At 35.3% G+C, this 20213-nt stretch overlaps 1 protein-coding gene across 1 annotated transcript; it reads right to left on the bottom strand.

Annotated features, from left to right (window-relative positions):
* On the bottom strand, positions 1 to 18783 carry LOC121420081 (platelet-activating factor acetylhydrolase-like). The gene is made up of 10 exons (XM_041614614.1): positions 17735 to 18783; positions 17056 to 17195; positions 15479 to 15633; positions 13612 to 13777; positions 13024 to 13177; positions 5817 to 5930; positions 3731 to 3822; positions 2849 to 3034; positions 1590 to 1738; positions 1 to 887 (listed from the first exon to the last, which is right to left on the bottom strand). The coding sequence occupies exons 2-10, from the start codon at positions 17166 to 17168 to the stop codon at positions 724 to 726; spliced, it is 1293 nt and encodes a 430-aa protein (XP_041470548.1). The 5' UTR covers positions 17169 to 17195; positions 17735 to 18783; the 3' UTR covers positions 1 to 723.
* Between the last annotated feature and the right edge of the window lie 1430 nt (positions 18784 to 20213).

Genomic DNA, 20213 nt, shown 5'->3' with positions numbered 1-20213 from the left:
AGTGGGGGGGGGGCTGAAGCCCCCCGCTTCCGCAGCACCTGATTAAGTTACTTTGAATTTAAAAAATCAATACATTGAATTACTTTACAATGGATATACACAAAAAGAGAAGCCACACTAAGCAGTATTATCGGGCTTAGTATTAGTGAGTTTCAAAAAAAAGAAACTCCTTCAGGTTTTTTTTCTTAAGAATTTATGCTTCCTGATATCAAAGGTCAATATCATCTGATATCAAGTTGAATAAGGTTATAGAAAGTTCAAACATGCTTTGCCTAATGTCCGACCTGGACCCTACTGTATAAAGTTACAATTATGGTAGGCCTGGCTATATTTTCCATCTAATGTTTACTACTATCATGGTAACAAAAGATTGCTCAACACAGCCGATCATAATACATGTCATTTAATACATTTTAAGTTCCACTTATAACCAATGATACCATATAATCTGCGTATAAGTCAACTTTCCATGTATCGAATAATCGCCGAAGTTGGAGCATTTGTTATAGACCAGAAAATACAAAATCGAGTTATTACGTCTTCTACTCGAAATTTTATCACAGATTAAGAGATGTACTTCTTTGGTCCAAAAAGATTCGGCTTTCAGATCGATCTTAAGTAATTTTAATTTATGCAACGTGGTCCTGGCTGGTGGCAAAGATAAATAAATCCATTATTCCTGAGGTTGTATGTTACTGTTTATGTCATAAAAATTTCTAATTGTTAAGGAGTATTTTCTGTTGATGGCGTTGGCGCGACTTTCTTCTTGTTTTTCTTCTCGCCAAATTTCTTCCACCACGGTGGTGCCATCCTAACATTGTGCCCGGGCATGATGAGTGGGTTTGACATCGCATCGAATGACGTCATCCCAGATCCTCTTTCTAAACCTATGAGGATACAGAAAAATGTAAGATTATAAGTACATCATGTACTTATTTGTCAGAAAAACAATGAAAATGTAAACAAAAAAAAACATGTGTAACATCTTGAATACAGCAGAACTGTTCTGTCTTATATAAGATTACATAATGCCTGTTTGTCTGTAACAAAATTATCAATTACTTGATAATTTACTTTAGAGGTAGTTTTTCTTTGTCAGAAAAAAAGAAAAATGTCAAAAACACGCTTTATAATCTCGAACAAAACAGAGTATGATTGTATTTTTTACGGAGAAATGAGAAATGATAATGTTTTCACTCAAAACTATATAAATTGCCACGGGTACCCCGGCCTAAGAAAGTCAATAGACTTATTGAAAGTGAAAGGGATGAAGAAAAAATGTGAAAGTAGATTTGACCTCAGTAATTTATTTTTCCCCTGATGGTTGATATTTGTAAAAAAATAATGACAATATACAAAACATGAGTAACATTATCTTGAATGAAATAAAATGTCAATTAGTAATTTCTTACAGATAAAATGAGTCAATATATGATCCTTCTCTCAAAATCTTAAAACTTTTTCTGGGTACCCCGACCCTACCGACGAGAACCCTACCGACGAGAACCCTAAATAGATCAAACTGATTGATTTCAATTATTAATACTGAAGTGAATTCTCGACTGTAGAAGGCGGGGTTAGACACTTACTGATGTACTTTGAGAGGAATTCGATCATGGCGTCGTTGTTGGTTTCTATGGCGACCCTAGGATGCAGTTTGTCTCGCATCTTGAGAATCTTCGCGATGAAAGGAGGGAAGACGAATCCCAGGTCAGTTTGGCATTGATGATCCATTCCTCTGGGCATGGATGAAAGTAAGCGGATAAAAGGATGATATGTGAGATGTTGATGTTTGACCCCCCCCCCGGGGGGGGGGGGCACTCAGTATATGATGCATAGTGGGTATGTGCCGCGGAGGGGACCCCCATTTTTACACTCAAATTTCCGTTCCGAGGCATAGCATTTTGTCTTATTGAAAAAAAAGAACAAAGAAAGCCGCTCCAGAGCATAGCATTTTCTTCTTCTCGAAAAAAAAAAGAAGAAAAGAATTCCGCTCCAGGGCTTCGCATATTTTCCATTACGCCGTTCCGGTCGCAATTTTGGTGAAAAGCAGCCGCAGCTCGCTGTCCGACCATCGCCTCTGCGCTAGCGCGCCCGTCAGTCGTGCGGGCGGGCTAGCTGCATCTAAGTTCCATAGGGATGCATACGCACTCGCACGCAGGCGGCCCGTTTCAAGGCCCCCGTTTTTGTCTCGCCCGCGGCACACCCCTACCATTTTTTTGGTCGAGTGCCCCCCCCCCGGGTTTGACCACACTTCCCTCCAGATATATGTCCATATCATACCTATGCCTCCTCCTTCCCCGTTCTTACTCTCTCCCTCTCTCTCTATGCATTATATCTCTCCTCTCATTCTCGCTCATAATCATTTCATCGCATTCATCTTCATCACCATTTCTAAATGGGCCATCACCACTCCTCGATCTGCCTTTGACGAGACAGTCCTCTCGGCTACACTCGTTTACTATCATTCCAACCGGCATCAAGACCCACTCTTGATTATCAATATAGTCATCATCATCGTCACCACCACCAACATTACCATCATCATTATCATGTGCCATCATCATTATCATCACCTTATTATTGTCACAATTATTCATAATTTAACATTCATCATTGAAACACTACCACCGTTAGCACCATTCGTGCCATCATAATTTTAATGGGTATCATCGTCATCACCACTGCCACTATCATCATCATCATCATCACCAACATCACTCCCTCCTGCCGCTATCACCACCGTCATCGTCTTCTACAATACCATGACTAGACCATAATGCACCATTTTCTTTTTTGGCAATGTCAGTCTCCCACCTCGACATCAACACCGCCCATATAGGCCTACCTTATCGTGATCATCTGCCTCGGTCCCGACGTCGCCATCGGATCCGGCATCAAACAGAGGAGATGTTCGATATTGTCTTTGAACTGAAACTTCTCTGTGTTGATGAAGAGCATTGGTTGATCCACGCACCGGAAGCTCGTATCAAGAGAAAGAGGATAGCCCCATGGGTCACAGGCGACTCCACATCTACGAAATAACCATGGAATATTTCTTTCAAGTTTAAATTCAAATCTGATTCATATTTATTCTCTATTTCATATTTCTAACATAAGATTAGAAACCGAATCCAAAATCAGAACTTTTTTCCAAAACCGTGTACAAAAACATAAAAATGACTATACCATTGTGATTTTTTGAATGGTCAGCCCCCCCCCCCCCACTTTGAAAACCGTTCCGCGGCCACTGTAATATATCCGATTGAATAACAAAGTTGGAATACTGTTGTTTGAAGTATTCCATTAAATAATTGATTTTCGGTATATAAAATTCAAAATTAAGATATGGAATCTTGAAATTCAAATTTTAAATTTAGAAGTCAAATTTTAAAACTCTAAATTCTAAATCTAAATTTCAAATTCAAAATGCGTGAAAATTCAAAATCGAAATTCAAAATTAACTATTGAAAATGGGAAAATCCGATTTTGAAATGCAAAATTTCAAAATGGAAAATTCAACATCCCACACTAAAGAAAATAACAATGTAAAAAGTTATTAAAAATCATTAAAATGTAGGCTCTACGCCCAAGACATTTTGAAATTCTATATACAATTAAATCAAGGAATTCTCATTAAAATTCATTGACTTTATAAGATTAAAGACTATGTTCAATTGCCTCTATAATTCAATAAGCTTTATATGTAGACCGTGATATGGTTACTTACTTGAATCTTTCATCATGGCTAAGTGTAGCAATCGTTGTAGCACCTCCGTACGAATGACCACAAATTGCTGCAGATGATAAATCTAACCGCCCCTGAATATATATAAAAAAAAGAATTCATAATTATGCCGTTTTGAAAATTACGGCTACACTCATCTAAGGTAAGTAAACGCTTCGATGCATAATAATAATAATAACGTTTTATTTACCCAGGGTAGCCACTTCAATCGTAAGACTGCTCTTCCAGCGGGCCCTGTATAACATAATATGTTATTATTACCCTTCTCCAGTCTAAATGCTAAGCGCCAAGCAAGAGGCAGAAGGTCCCGTTTTTATAAGTCTTTGGTATGACTCGGCCGGGGATCGAACCCACGACCTCCCGTTCATGAGCAGTGGCGTAGCTACGGGGGGGCCTGGGGGGCACGTGCCCCCCCTGAGATTTGGTGTGCCCCCCCAGGTGCCCCCCCAGAAAAAATTGGAAGAGCAAAAAAAAAGAAAAGAAAAAAGGGAGAAAGAAGAAAGAAAAAAGGAAAAGAAGAAAGACAGAAGAAAAAAGAAGAGTAAAATAAATAAGAGGAGGAAGGCGAGTGAATGAAATAATGTGAGGGGAAGACTTGCAATTAAAAAAAAAATCTTTTCATGTTACTACATAAATTTTTGCTGGCGCTTCGCGCCATAATTGCCTGTTCAGTGGGATTCATATCTTGCTCAATAGGCTGACGTAGAGCAAGTTTTGAAGTCAATATGCAAAACATATTTTAGCTCGGACATCAAACTTTCATTATTTTTTTTTTCATTTACAAATTTAAGTGCTCTGTAAAATGTCCGTTTTATGGTCTACATATCAGCATTTTAAGCTCACGATGCGTGGTCACATTGTTCGATTTGCCAAGTTCATATTGTCTACGTGTATTCCATAATGTTACATTAAACAGATGTATTCAGAATGCCCAGATTTTAGGTCTAAATATAAAACATGCGCGATAGCCTGCATGTTCTTTATTTAAAATGTACTTAAATTATCCAGTTTCACATCAGAATATCAATAATCGTCTGCTGACGCTTCACGATCGCATTATTAATGAAACCCAATTGACTATATCCTATTTATGACTTACAAAATATGAATAGAGTGTCCCGCTTTTAGGTCTAATATCTCAATTTTCTTCCTCTCACGCTTCGCGCTTGCATCAATTGTTTAGTTACATACCTATCCCATTAATTAATACAAAAAGTGCTTAGAATGACAATTTTTTTTGTTGGAATGTCAAAAAATTTGCTCGCGCTTCGCGCTCGCATTATTGAAATATATACCGTCTTCGTGGGTAACTATAAGCAGTCCTTAACAGGTCCCTTTTCGATAATGATAGAACAGTTGATTAAAATTTCTGTTTGCGCTTGGGGGTACATATATCATTCCCCAGAAAAAGTACATTAAAGTTTTTAAAAAATCGCTCGCGTTTCACGCTCGCACTTTTTATAAGGCTTATGAGATTATTTGATGTTTATGTTGTTATATAAGAATAAAACTAAGAAGTGACTGATATAGGTGAAGATAATTTCGGGCCCCGTCCCATATATTGGCAAAAGTCGGATCCGCCCTTGTGGACACATACACACACACCGGAAAAATGGCCGGTGCCCCCCCTGAAAAAGCAAGGACCCCCCAGTGCCCCCCCGGGAAAAAAATCCTAGCTACGCCACTGTTCATGAGGCGGACGCTCTACCACTCAACCAACATGCCCGTTGAAGTATGTAATTGCAGCACCGTATCTTAATAATAATTGCAACATATTACTTTGATAAATATATATATTTATAGTATAGTTAAACTAAAAATGAAAAGAAACTCGAAAATATTTTTTTCTTTCTATATCGGATTAGCGACCCAGTTCTGTTTGCATATGTTTGGAATATTGTTTTGCTATTTTTATGTTGTTTCGAGAGTGCTGCTTATAGGGTTGCTTTGGTCATCTCCGCGACTCAAGACCCGGCTTTTTAATGGAAATGGCCTTAAATACATGTAAGGTATTTCTTTGGGTTTTTTTTTCATAAAACACGTTGAGTCCGCCCGAGCTGATTATCACCTTGAATTGCAGCAAATCAAAATCCCGATCGGCGTCGCTTTGGTAGTTGAAGCCGTCATCAAGAACTTCAAGAAAGTTGAGGCTTGCGATGCACTCGTCCCGTCTTTGGGTGATCTTCAGATGGTATGAAAGAATTGCAAACACGACAGAAATCAATCAATATCATTATCATTATCGAATGGTTTATTTCATACACTGAAAATAGCAATCAAAAGGCTGAATTACATTTAGTTTACAAATGGTATATACATAGATATATTAAAAAATATATACAACTTAAAACTAAATAGGCAAATATCAAAATAAAATGGATATGGAAATACCAAGCATATGACAAGAAGGCCTCAGAGGTATAGGACAAAGAAGCAAGAACATGTTAGAAAGAAAGACAGAGTGAAACAAGAGTAAGGATGGGGGGGGGGGGTGTTGCACCCACAAATGTAATAACGCCCACAAATGTAATAACACTTTACCCACAAATGTAATAACGCCCACAAATGTAATAACACTTTACCCACAAATGTAATAATTTCACCCACAAATGTAATAATGCACTTTACCCACAAATGTAATAATTTCACCCACAAATGTAATAATGACTTTACCCACAAATGTAATAAATTTGAAGGGATTTTTGGCAAATCCGTTCTGAACTAAAATCGTATAGTAATGCGTTCATATAGCACAAAAGTGCAAAGTCTCTTTTCCTGACCCGGTTAATTAACAAATTATAATATAAATCCAAAGTCTTTATTCCAGACCCGGTTGTTTGAAAAATAATCATATGAGCCTAAAGTCTTTATTCCAGACCCGATTGTTTCAAAAATAATAATATAAGTCCAAAATCTTTTCTCCAGACCCGGTTGTTTAAAAGTTATAATATAAATTCAAAGTCTTTTTCCAGACCCTGTTGTTTCAAAAATTATAATATAAATCCAAAGTCTTTATTCCAGACCCGGTTGTTTAAACAATAATACTATAAGTCCAAAGTCTTTATTCCAGACCCGGTTGTTAAAAAAAAATCATATGAGCCTAAAGTCTTTATTCCAGACCCGATTGTTTCAAAAATGACAATATAAGTCCAAAGTCTTTTCACCAGACCCGGTTGTTTCAAAAATTATAATATAAATCCAAAGTCTTTTTCCAGACCCTGTTGTTTCAAAAACTATGATATAAATCCAAAGTCTTTTTCCAGACCCTGTTGTTTCAAAAATTGTAATATAAGTCCAAAGTCTTTATTCCAGACCCGATTGTTTCAAAAATGATAATATAAGTCCAAAGTCTTTTCACCAGACCCGGTTGTTTCAAAAAATTATAATATAAATCCAAAGTCTTTTTCCAGACCCTGTTGTTTGAAAAATTTTAATATAAATCCAAAGTCTTTATTCCAGACCCGGTTGTTAAAAAAATAATAATATAAGTCCAAAGTCTTTATTCCAGACCCGATTGTTTCAAATATTATGATATAAGTCCAAACTAAGATACGATAATGATGTTCCGGTGGAATAAAAATGAAAATCGAGCCTAGTCTTCTCTCCAGACCCAGTTAATTAAAACTGGTGGAATCAAAGTCTTTGTTGTTGTTTTAAATTATACTGAGCGTATTGTGAATATACACGCTAAGAGCAAATTGAGAATCAAGCATAGTCTTTTCTCCAGACCCGGTTATTTAAAACTAAAAACTAAAACCCTATAGTAATGCCTTCATATAGCACAAAATTCCAGTCTTTTTCCAGACGCAGTAGTTTCAAAAATTATAATGTAAGTGCAAAGTCATTTTTCCAGACCCAGTTATTTCAAAAATTATAATATAAGTCCAAACTAAGATACCATAATGATATTCCAGTGGAAAAAAAGAAAATCGAGCTTAGCCTTTTCTCCAAACCCTGTTATTCAAAAATTGTAAATAACAATACAAAAACAAAAACCGTATAAAGACCCCATAATCTTATTAATGCTGGATAACATGGACATATAGCGTAGTCTTTCAGCCAGACCCAGTCATTTGTTTTTCAAAATAAGGCTAAGAGTAAAAATATAAATAACTCCAAATCTAAACCAAGCAATCCTTGAACCTAAGAACATGTTTTTAAAAAGAGGTTTAAAATGTTGTCTTTATTCCAGACCTCATTACAAAAATTACGAAAAAAAAATCTCACATAAGACCCTAACATATTCTCTTGGAATAACATGAGTTGTAAAACGTACTCTTTCCTCCAGACCAGGTTATCTAAGAAATGAATTAAAAAAGAAAATCAAATCTAAAACCAGTTTTCAAAAGTTACACCCAGTAAAAAATATGTCTGTACCCCACACCCAGATTCTTTTGTATAATAATACTAAGACCCATACAAAACATTGTAATTATGCATTTGCAAAGAAAACGCCCATTTTCCAGACTTGGTTATTATTTAAAAATAAAATTGTCTAAAACAAATACCCAATAATCTAACTACTGTGGAATAACATGGAGATCGATTATAGACTTTCCTCCAGACACATTTATTTCAAGAATAAAAAACAATAAAACCCAACCCCCAACAACGAATCTAAGAACCAACAATCCTCCATATTAAGACCAAGTACAAAAGCACATGTTTAGAGCGTTGTCTCTATTCCAGACCCAGTCATTTAGAAATTAATTCAAACAATCTTAAAAACATAAGACTTTGTCATATTCTTATTCCTGTTGAATAACATTATTATTATGCTTAGACCTTCGTCTAGACCCAGCTATTTATAAGATAAACAAATATTGAAAAAAATCAAAGCTAAGACCAATCTTTAAAATTAAACCCAGTTAAAATGCTTGGGTTTAGAGAGTTGTCTTTACCCCACATCCAGTTCTCTTAAAATACAAATTAAGCAAAAGATTAATCTAAAAACTTAGCACCAGCATCTCCCAAACTATAAAACCCTGTGATAAGGCATACCGTAAGTTGGTATACAATTTGTTTTTGTTTGATGGAAGTGAAATAAATAAAATTGAATTGAATTGAATATCACAAAAACGTCAAATTAATAAAAGGTGTAAATATTCAGATCTGAATGGTACGCGCCTTAAAAACCCAAAATAACAACAACAACGTTATTCTACATCAATGATATTGTGGCGTCTTTGTTGATATTGTTTGTCTGTTTTTATCGTTTCTAATAATTTCCTATTTTGAAATAACTGCATGGGTCTAGAGCAAAGACTACACCATATTTAAAGACTGGGCGTTGTGGCGTACGCCTGTAATCCAAGCTATGTGGGGAAGTTACAAATTGATGCAGAGGTTCGAGGTTCGAGCCCTGGTCACGTCTTTCGGATGGTGACGTTAAAGGTCGGTCACAGACGTAAATAATCATATCTGATTGAGACACGTCTGACAAAACTCAAACACACATACACACACCCACACACGTTTGCCCCCTGGAAAGATTAAACCTCAAGATGTCGATGGACCTGAATCCACCGGGACAGCCTAACTCCGTAACTCTGGTACGGGTGTGGGAGGGGGCTCTTCTTTCTTTGCCTGTCTCTCTTTCAGTCATTTCAAATCAGTTTTTTTTCCTATCTTATCACTTCTTGATCACATAAATCCTCTCTCTCTCTCTCTCTCTTTACTTAACGGGTCAATATAAACCCAAGAAAATATATCTTAGGCCACTGAGATTATTGGAGTTGTAACTAATAAAAAAAATGATGAATATATTACAAATGGTGCTTGGTACACTGAAAATTTAAAGTACCGAAGAACTTGTTAAAACTTTATCCCCTCTTGCTAGAATGATTTTCTTTTATATAATATCTCATAGATCGTCGATCAACAACCATATCGTTTACGGGAAGTAATCCCCATATTGTGTGCTGATATCTTATTCCTCAGTTTTTTGTTTTATATGTATTTAAAGGTTTTGTGTTTTTTTCATAAAAAAAGGAATGAATTTACAAGAAATAATAATAATAAACAAGTGGAATGCCTCTGACCGTCTCATCTGCATCACGCGATTCAACATAGCAGCAGTGCTGACTTTGAAAACTACTATAACTCGCACAAGATGTTAAGTGATACTTGGTTACTCTTATTTCCACGTTTTATGAACTAGACCAATACACTTACAGAGATAGGATGGTAATTCAACAAATACCCCCTATGTGGCCAAAATTCATTGACCTCACATGACCTTTGACCTTGATCATGTGACCTGAAACTTGCACAGGATATTCAGTGATACTTTATTACTCTTATGCCCAAGTTTCAAAAGTCAGATCAATAAACTTGCAAAGTTATGATGGTAAATCAACAGATACCCCCATTATGGCCAAAGTTCAATGACCTTTGACCTTGGTCATGTGACCTAAAATGCACACAGGATATTCAGTGATACTTGATTACTCTTATGTCCAAGTTTTATGAACTAGACCAACATACTTTCAAAGTTATGATGTTAATTCAACAAAAAACCCAATTCGGCCAAAGTTCATTGACCCTAAATGACCTTTGACCTTGACCATGTGACCTGAAACTTGCCCAGGATGTTCAGTGATACTTAATTACTATTATGTCCTAGTTTCATGAATCAGTGTTACCCTACTTATCATACAGTGGGTGGCAAAAATAGTCAATTATGACTTATTGCCAAATAAAAACATGGAATGGAATGGTTATCCCCTCTTGTTAGAATGTTTATATAATATATCATATAGATCGTAAATCAACAACTTTATCGTTTTCGGGAAGTAATCCCCCTAATGTTTATTGATATCTTATTTCTCAGTTTTTTTTCATATGTATTTTAATGTTTTGTTATTTAGGTTTTTTTCATAGAAAAAAGGAAGGAATGTACAAGAAATTATTTTTTTAAAGGACAAGTCCACCCCAACAAAAACTTGATATGAATAAAAAGAGAAAACTTCAACAAGCATAACACTGAAAATTTCATCAAAATCGGATGTAAAATAAGAAAGTTATGGCATTTTAATGTTTCGCTTCATTTCACAAAACGGTTATATGCACATCTCGGTCGGTATGCAAATGAGGAACTGATGAAATCACTCACTCACTATTTCTTTTGTATTTTCTTAAATGAAATATGAAATATTTTTATTTTCTTGTCATTGTCATGTGAAATGAAGTTTCATTCCTCCCTGCAACACGTGGAAATTTATTATTTTAACATTTTGTGCTTTAGGCAAGGAGGTCCTAATCGTCAAATTCGTAAAAATTGAAATAATGTATAATTCAAACAATGAAAACCAAAAGAAAGAGTGAGTGAGTGACATCATCGACTCTCTCATTTGGAAGTAGCTGGCTCGTTCATATAACTATTTTGTTAAAAATAAACAAAACTTTGAAATGTCATAACTTTCTTATTTTACATCCGATTTTGATGAAATTTTCAGCATTGTGCTTGTCTGATTTTTCTCTGTTGATTCAAATCAAAATTTTTCTGAAGAGGACTTGACCTTTAATGGTTGCAGGGTCTTTGTTTTGTTGTTGTGTTTTTAATGACTTTTATAACTGGGTCTGACAGAAAGACTACGCTACATTTCCATGTTATTCAACATAAATAGGATCGTGGGTCTTTGTTTTTTTTATAATTATTATAATTTTTGAAATAAATGCGTCTGGAAAAAAGATTTTGGACTTATATTATAATCTTTTAATTAACCGGGTCTGGAAAAAGGATTTCGCATTTTTTGTGCTATATAAACATATTACTATAAAGTTTCAGCTTTTAGTTACCGGGTCTGGAGCAGAGACTATGCTTGATTTTCAATTTACCATTAGCGTCTGGAGAAAAAACTAAGCTCGATTCCCATTTTTATTCCACTGGAATATCATTCATGTATCTCATTTGGGACTAAAATTATAATATTTGAAATAACTGGGTCTGGAAAAAAGACTTTGGATTTATATCATGATTTTTTTAAACACCCGGGTCTGAAAAAAGACTTTGGATTCATATCATGATTTTTTAAACTACAGGGTCTGGAAAAAGACTTTGGACTTGCATTATTATTTTTTCAACAACCGGGTCTGGAATAAAGACTTTGGATTTATATTATCATTTTTGAAACAATCGGGTCTGGAATAAAGACTTTTGGCTCATATGATTATTTTTTAAACAACCGGGTCTGGAATAAAGACTTTGGACTTATATTATTATTTTTGAAACAACCGGGTCTGGAATAAAGACTTTTGATTTATATTATAATTTTTGAAACAACCGGGTCTGGAAAAAGACTTTGGATTTATATTATAATTTTTGAAACAACCGGGTGTGGAGAAAAGACTTTGGACTTATATTATCATTTTTGAAACAATCGGGTCTGGAATAAACACTTTTTAATCATTTGATTATTTTTTAAACAACCGGGTCTGGAATAAAGACTTTGGACTTATATTATTATTTTCTAAACAACCGGGTCTGGAATAAAGACTTTTGATTTATATTGTAATTTTTGAAACAACAGGGTCTGGAAAGAGACTTTGGATTTATATCATAATTTTTGAAACAACCGGGTCTGGAATAAAGACTTTGGGCTCATATTATAATTTTTGAAACAACCGGGTCTGGAATAAAGACTTTGGGCTCATATTATTATTTTCGAAACAACCGGGTCTGGAATAAATACTTTGGATTTGTATTATAATTTTTGAAAAAACCGGGTTAGGAATAAAGACTTTGGACTTATATTATAATTTGTTAATTAACCGGGTCAGGAAATGAGACTTTGCACTTTTGTGCTAAATGAACGCATTACTATACGATTTTAGCTTAGAACGGATTTGCCAAAAATCCCTTCAAATTTATTACATTTGTGGGTAAAGTCATTATTACATTTGTGGGCGATCAAAAATTATTACATTTGTGGGTAAAGTGCATTATTACATTTGTGGGTGAAATTATTACATTTGTGGGTAAAGTGTTATTACATTTGTGGGCGTTATTACATTTGTGGGTAAAGTGTTATTACATTTGTGGGCGTTATTACATTTGTGGGTGATTATTACATTTGTGGGTGTAACAGGGGGAAGACGGGAACGAAGTAAAAGAGGTTGGGTATTATAATTATGTCGATTCGACCTGTAATTCCCCTTCCATCATTTTTGAAAATTTTTGGGGTTCTACATATCCCATTCAAAATCTATCTAGCTGAATATTGTGCGTCAAGACTGTCTTGAGACCACAATCTATACCAAAATCCAATCACTACCTGTTTTAGTCTTAGATCATCGACTTCATACGGTGCTTTTATGAAGTCTACCGCCTGGTAGTTCGGCGTTGATTGCTGCTGATTACCATTGGTTGAGATTGTTTTATCTTTGCTAGATTCAGTCAAAAAGAACGAATGACAGGCAGAGTGTTCTCTGTTGAAAAAAAATAATAAAATAGAAAATTAAAAACAACGCTTGAAATTCATATTCTAATTGTTTCATCTATTTCATTCATTTTGTTCATTTGGATATTCATTAATTTATTGGTATATGAAATTATTACCAATTATTTTATGACATTATTAATTATCCACTTATTAATTTATTTATATTCTATGCATTCATGGATGCATTTTTTGCAAATTTATTCATTAATTTATTCATCAATTTATTATTCATTTATTTATTAATATTCATAGTAATCTCATCATTTATTTCTTACATATATTCATTCAATCACTTATACATTAAGTGACCTATTCATTCTATAATACAGTAATTTTTGTGCTTCTTTATTCATCTATCCAATTAATTATTCATGATTAATTCATAACTAATGAATTATTCATGGTCACTTCTTTTTATACCTGTGTTCTACCGCTGCCACTATGCATCCACAAGAGGCGATATCCATACATATGCTGGTGTACAATGTTCTACATCCACCAAGTCCATGGCTAAATATGATAACTGGATACTTGGTCTTGGATTCACTCAGTTTACCGTGCCAACAGACAGGTAGCTTGATATTTTCTAAGGGATTGAAAGACAAATGACAATAAATGAATAAATGAATAAATAAATATATGTACATATACATGTAGGATGGTTATTTTGTCATTTTCCTATTTTGTTTATTTCCTTTGACTTGTGTTTTCTTCAGCTGTTTTACATTTCTGTTTGTCTAGACTTGAGTTCATTTTCATTTCTTGTCAGTACTGGCAGTACATAATCACCAGACATCTTGGTACATGTATATATATTTATATGAATATGTATATATATATGTATATATATATATATATATATATATATATATATATATATATATGTATATATGTATTATATATATATGTATATATGTATATATATGTATATATATATATATGTATATATATGTATATATGTATATATATATATGTATATATGTATTATATGTATATATGTATATATATATATATATATATATATATATATATATATATATATATATATATATATATATATATATATATATATATATATATATCAAATATCCAAAGGCATATCAAATACATTTACATTTCAGCTAAATTTGAACAAGGCAGCGAACATAAAGACAGTTTCTTTGTCATGTTTGTTATTGTTGCTCCTGGTGTTTAATAGCACAAAAAAAACTGAATCAAATTAAGGAAGAATAGTAAGCTGGCTAGCAACTCAAACTCATCGAAGCATAGCAACTGTGAAATAATGGCTGTCTATGGTGATTTACTCATGATACAAGAAATAAAATGTATTTGATTTTATGAGCAGTCGATATGCTATCCTCAACATCTCAACAACATGGCTAGCCAATAGAGGTAGGTATTATTACTAGTCATCAGCAAGTTAGGGGAAATTAAAGATAAATCAGATTTACAACGCTTTTCAATCATTTTTTTTTTTACTTTCTGTGGGAAAACAAGCCGTTACCACGGCAACTGACCAATTGGAAGTATATCGGTGATCTTGAATATTTCTAATTTTTCATATGTATTCGATTGGACGCTTGAAAATGATCTTTTTGGCCATCTATACCATAAGCCCTAACATTTACATGGGATTGTATGCTATTTTTTGATAAATTAATCCGTGGCCATGGCAACGGCCGAAAACGGCATTTATTAATTCACCTCCCATCTTTAAAATAAATCTTACGGCATATACTTGTGAAAGTTTCATGCTTTAGTCAAAATTAGCACAATTATTGTTCGGCTTATTCGCTCTATACTATGACGCGTATTTTCAACAAATCATTTTGATAGGCTCTATAATATGTCAGAATGGGAAGAGGGGCAAAAATTATATAGATGTTATACATATAGAAGAGCCGTGGTGTAGTGGTTCTGACTCTCGCCTTGTAAAGAGATGGTCGTGTGTTCGAATCCCACGGCGGTCTAGCGTCCTTTGGCAAGGCATTAATCCACACTTTGCCACCCTCGACCCAGGTGCTAAATGGGTACCCGGTATAGGATGCGAAATATATTGTACGTTTGAATTTGCCAGCACAATTATTATGAGGCTGCGATGAATGCAAGGGATGCTCCCCATGGAGTGGAAATTGTGCACTTTTCGTGCGGGAGTTTAATTAATCCAATGAACGGGGTAATAATAGGCTGTAACGCGCTTTGATAGCCATTCTGGGAAAAGCACTATATAAAAATTGGCTATTATAATATTGGAATATTCCCCCAAATGTAGCATTTGCACACATACCTAGCAGCTTCTTAATCCTCGTTCCTAAGCACTTGACCCCACCAATATTGGCGAACCCATGGGCATAATGGTCGCTAGGCAACCAGGAAGGGCGTTGCTCCATTGGAATCCCATTTTCGAGGCGGTCGATCGGATAAAATAATCTCAGGAGTATACTGCAAAGATAAGAGTGTGGTTATTGAAATAATTAATTTGTTTTCATTTTATGTTATTGTATACAAAATAACAATAAAAAAAACACTTTACAATTCTTGTTACATACTCACAGAAACAAATGATGAATATTTTAATAATATTTGTGATTGTATCTTTCTTTTATTGTGATCTTTTGATATCGATTTTTCGTTCTTTTCATTTAATTTTTTTGTAACGACATTTCCCTCGATAAGACAATGTACCAACGTTTGCATTTGCTTAGCGAGCTTGCTGACTTAGATTTTCAACTGATTGCCATGTTCGTTAGTTCTTTAACGAGCTCCAAGGTAAAAGTAATGACCTAACACCAGGGGCAGGGCTTACACGGGCAGGGCGATCGGCCCTTATATTTATTTTTTCGAGTAGTCAGGGGGAAAAGGAGGAGAAAAAAAGGAGGGGGAGAAAGGGAAGAAAGAAAGAAGAATATTAAGGTGGTTCCCAAACCATGAGATTCGCCTTATACTTTGTATCGCGATCGATAAAATATGTAATGATCTTACAATGATGATAATAATAATGGATATTTAGAGGCGCTGAAAAAATTACCACAGCGCGTACAACGTATGAATAATAATTTACTTGCGCAATGATAACCACAATCAGTCATTCGAGATATAAAAGGGAAATTAATTACGGAGGGAAAAGGTATGTCTTAATTAATGGAAGATTTGAAGCTAATGAGCTGGAAGAGGGATGGTATTATTTTTGTATTAACATCCCCATGAACACATGGTATCACCCAATGGCTATTTGTACCAAGTGTAAACACAATAATTGATGCAGGGATTAAGACATGAGACCAATTTGAACAAAAACATAACCTTTTGACCCCTAGAGGACCTTTGGCCCCCATCATCTTCAACACAATTGTGGTATTACGCAAGGGTCATTTCTACAATGTGTAGGCATATATTGATGCAGAAACAAAGAAATTGGGGTAATTTGAAAAAAAGACCTTTGGACCCCTAGATGACCTTTGACCCTATATCACCCTCGTGGGCGCACATTACCCAAGGATCATAATTATGTACCAAGTATGAAATAACGAAACGAGAGCATTTTTGTAACAGATCGAGTAACGGACCAATAAAGAGACTAAACAGGAAAAGTGATTAGCCTACTAGGTCTCTGCCGAACTTCGTTTAGGCGAGACAAAAAGGGTGCATGAGTCGTGTAACCCTTTATCTCCTCAGTTGTTTGTGAAAAAGGACATTGCATTTAAGGTTGGCTAATACCCTCACCCCTCGAAAAAAAAAATATATATATACATAAATCTAAAATGCTATCAACGGATTGTCGTCAAAACAAACAAAAAATCACCCCCAACCATGAACAACAATCGACACCCATGATCACCGTCATCATCATCATCTACACCTCACCTTGGTTCTACGATGTCCGTCATGACGTCTCCACAGCCGACATCGTACGGTCCGCGACCTGCTGGCACACCTCGACCTTTGGGCCTACGTCGAGATTCTCGCGAAGATGTCATGATGGTTGTACATTTATAATACGTTATCTAATATAGTAAATGATAGTAATATATATAAATTTTTCCTGAAAGAATGTTTGAAAATGATGATAAATTTGCCATGCTGGATATCGGGCAGTTGCCACCATGAATTTTCAAACCCGATTTATTTAGATAAAGTGAAATGCAAATATTCACATTATTTACATTCAACCATTCAATCTTATTTATTAAATAAAAATGCATGCCCCAAACGCCCATATGATAGAAAAGTCGCTTTGCTCCCACTTTTTTAAATATCAAAAGGTTTTTTTTAATATTCTTTTTGATATACATGGAGTGGATTTACATATGCAGATTTAGAGTGCATCTCATTTGACCAATATGACCAAGGTATTAAGCGATCACGTAAATTGAAACTTAAATGGTATTGTTTACTACATTTTACATTTTTCTCACAAACTATAAATGAACAGATACCATAATGATCGAGGAGGAATAGAGTTTGATCTGAATTAGGACTGCATTTTGCCATGTAACAAAGTAATACGAAATCAATCTTAAATAAAACTTTCTAATTTACTTACCTGGTGTATTTATTTCTTAGTATCGGATTTTTTACAACCATTTCTCCCCTTGCCAGAGGTGACCACACTAAGCTTTCCTCTTAATTAATAGTTCAGATCAGAAAAGGCATATTGACCAAAACGAGCTACAGCTAAACATAACTTATCCTTTTGACTCCTGAGATCTGTAATTCATCGCAAACAAGCAAATACTTTCTTCAGGTATCAACTGGTTCCACTTGGCAACAGGATAGAGTTGAGTTCCTGATCCAGAATTGTTTAAGCACGTGCACCCCTTCCAAGGGAATCTCTCTTCATAATTCAGCAGAAAAGTACAGAGAATATTTATGGTCTAAGCATAATATATAGGGCCTAAACAACCATGATTGGCAAGCAACACTTCGATAATGTCACTGGAACATATGCTTCGGTATTGTTAAGATTCGTCCATCATATCCCCATAAACCCCACGGACACTTTTCTTCTGCTTGTGCTTTTACTCTTAGATTCCCTCAGCGAGTAGCAGAAAGAAAATAGACAAAGAAGTTCTCGATCTTTCGATGATACTGTTGTCTAGCAAGTGACATATCAGGAACTGGTCGCGAACATTACTATGTCATTCTATACAGGCCTGCATACCCAGCTAAAACAAAACAAAGCAAAAGTTAAAGAGGAATGCACGAACACATTCATGTTCAGGGAAAATTATCTATTTTAGCAGGCTGTGTAGACCTAGCCTCATAGGCCAGATCAGTGTTCTTTCCTTCCGATGTTCCTCGTGACCATCCTGATAAATTTCCTAAGGTATCGTCCTCATTATCATGATGTTATAGTGCGCAAAATCATTCCACTTCCAGTATGTCCAGGGTCCACAGATAATCAAGAATTTATTCTTTTCGTGATGATCATGGATGCCAGGGTTTCATATCACTTCTAGCCTATACGAGGCGCGAAAACAAAAGTAACGTTTATGCCTACAAACTTTCCAGAATTTCGTTTTCGATGACATACTGTATGAATAGGCCTACATGCGTCGAGATTAATATTTCGAATCAGAGTTGCGTCTATTCAGAAAGTAACCGGATTAGGGACAGAATAAGAAAAGGTTGATTGATGACGTCATCGTCTTGTTACCCTTTATGAGAGAGGACTAACAGATCAGCGGTTATTCTCCGTGAATCAAAATCCTTCACTCCTATTCTTTTTTGGTGAGCAATCAAACATAAAGGATTTGAAGGTCGCTAAACCCAAGGAGCTCGATCCGCTTCACGAAACTTGGCTAATCAGATAATCTCCATCGATAACCAATAGAGATTAAATTCTTCAATGGTTCTTTGAAATGTTCTTCGGCGAATATTATTAGGTGGTTTTTGCTTCGCGACGGACGGAAAACAGAAAGTGTATTGAAAGTGCCCTCCAAATGGCCATGAACAACTGGGAGGTCCTTGTCGAAAATTGGTAAATGCAACGTTTCGGAGCTAACGAAAAATTGCAGCCAAAACAAAATTGTCCAGAGTTCAGGACGAAACTGATTTACCAATATTTTTCATCAAAGACACTTTAGTTTCTCACTGTCATGAGGGGCATTCGACAATATATTTCTATGTTCTTGAAAGCGTTTTGCGTGGCAGTGCAAAAACTCCGAGCTAGAGAATAGGAGAGGGAGGAAGCGCGACTGGTTGACAAAGTTATATGTTGGGGGGGGGGTTCAGGACCTATCATGTTGGCCTTTCTTGGATGCACAACTATTTTGGCGATGAATCAAAATCAGAGGGTACGCTTTCTCAGTAAGGAGATGGAATTATGGCAATTAAAGCAACATGACATTGATTCTTTAAAGACCCAGACTGGAGCCATTAGTGGAATTGCCAAATGAAATTGAACTATTTCAGCTAGATTCTATAGGTTTTATGCATAATTAGTCACCTTTTGACAGCAAAGTATTTTGTCATGAGCGTTGTGATTATACAAAACAAATCTAAAAACAAATCAGTCAAAAATGACTAGTTAATAAGGTCAGCTGGGTGCAACTGTTATTCTAATCATATTTGACTATTTTCCAGTCGTATTTTACTAGAACATAGCTATTTCTGACTAGAATATATGTCAGAAATGTGACTAGACATCAGTTGCACCCAGCTGACTACTGATCTAGTCAATTTGACTGAATTGTTTTCAGAGTGTAGATTTCTGCGCGTAGAAAATATTACGCTTTGTCATTTTCACTTGTGGGCGATCCGGTAGGGGTCCTTAAAACACGATTTAGCCTTACAATAATCTATATGAGATTCCGAAGGGGGGGGGGCACTGCCATTGAAGAGTAGACAACATGCTCAGCAAAACAATGCTTAATGCTTTTCACGGGTAGGCGCGGAACACGAATGGGGTGTAGAAAGGCCTGACATAAGAAAAAAGCCCCCTAAATCACGACGGACTAATCCTCAAATAAAGTAGGTACGTAAACCGACCGTTGGGAAGCCGATTTCACAATACATATCAA

Source organism: Lytechinus variegatus, chromosome 8 (genome assembly GCF_018143015.1).
Source record: "Lytechinus variegatus isolate NC3 chromosome 8, Lvar_3.0, whole genome shotgun sequence".
NCBI classification, from domain to species: domain Eukaryota; kingdom Metazoa; phylum Echinodermata; class Echinoidea; order Temnopleuroida; family Toxopneustidae; genus Lytechinus; species Lytechinus variegatus.
The sequence above is the reverse complement of the archived record's forward strand: the minus strand, read 5'-3'. Positions and strand labels throughout refer to the sequence as shown.

Bases quoted from the DNA above. Each gene is read 5' to 3' on its own strand.
- LOC121420081 (XM_041614614.1), bottom strand. From the start codon at position 17,168: ATGACATCTTCGCGAGAATCTCGACGTAGGCCCAAAGGTCGAGGTGTG. The intron at 15,634-17,055 runs GTGAGGTGTAGA...TTATCTTTGCAG, and splicing joins ACGGACATCGTAGAACCAAG to TATACTCCTGAGATTATTTT. The intron at 1,739-2,848 runs GTAGGCCTATAT...ATCCATGCCCAG, and splicing joins AGGCAGATGATCACGATAAG to AGGAATGGATCATCAATGCC.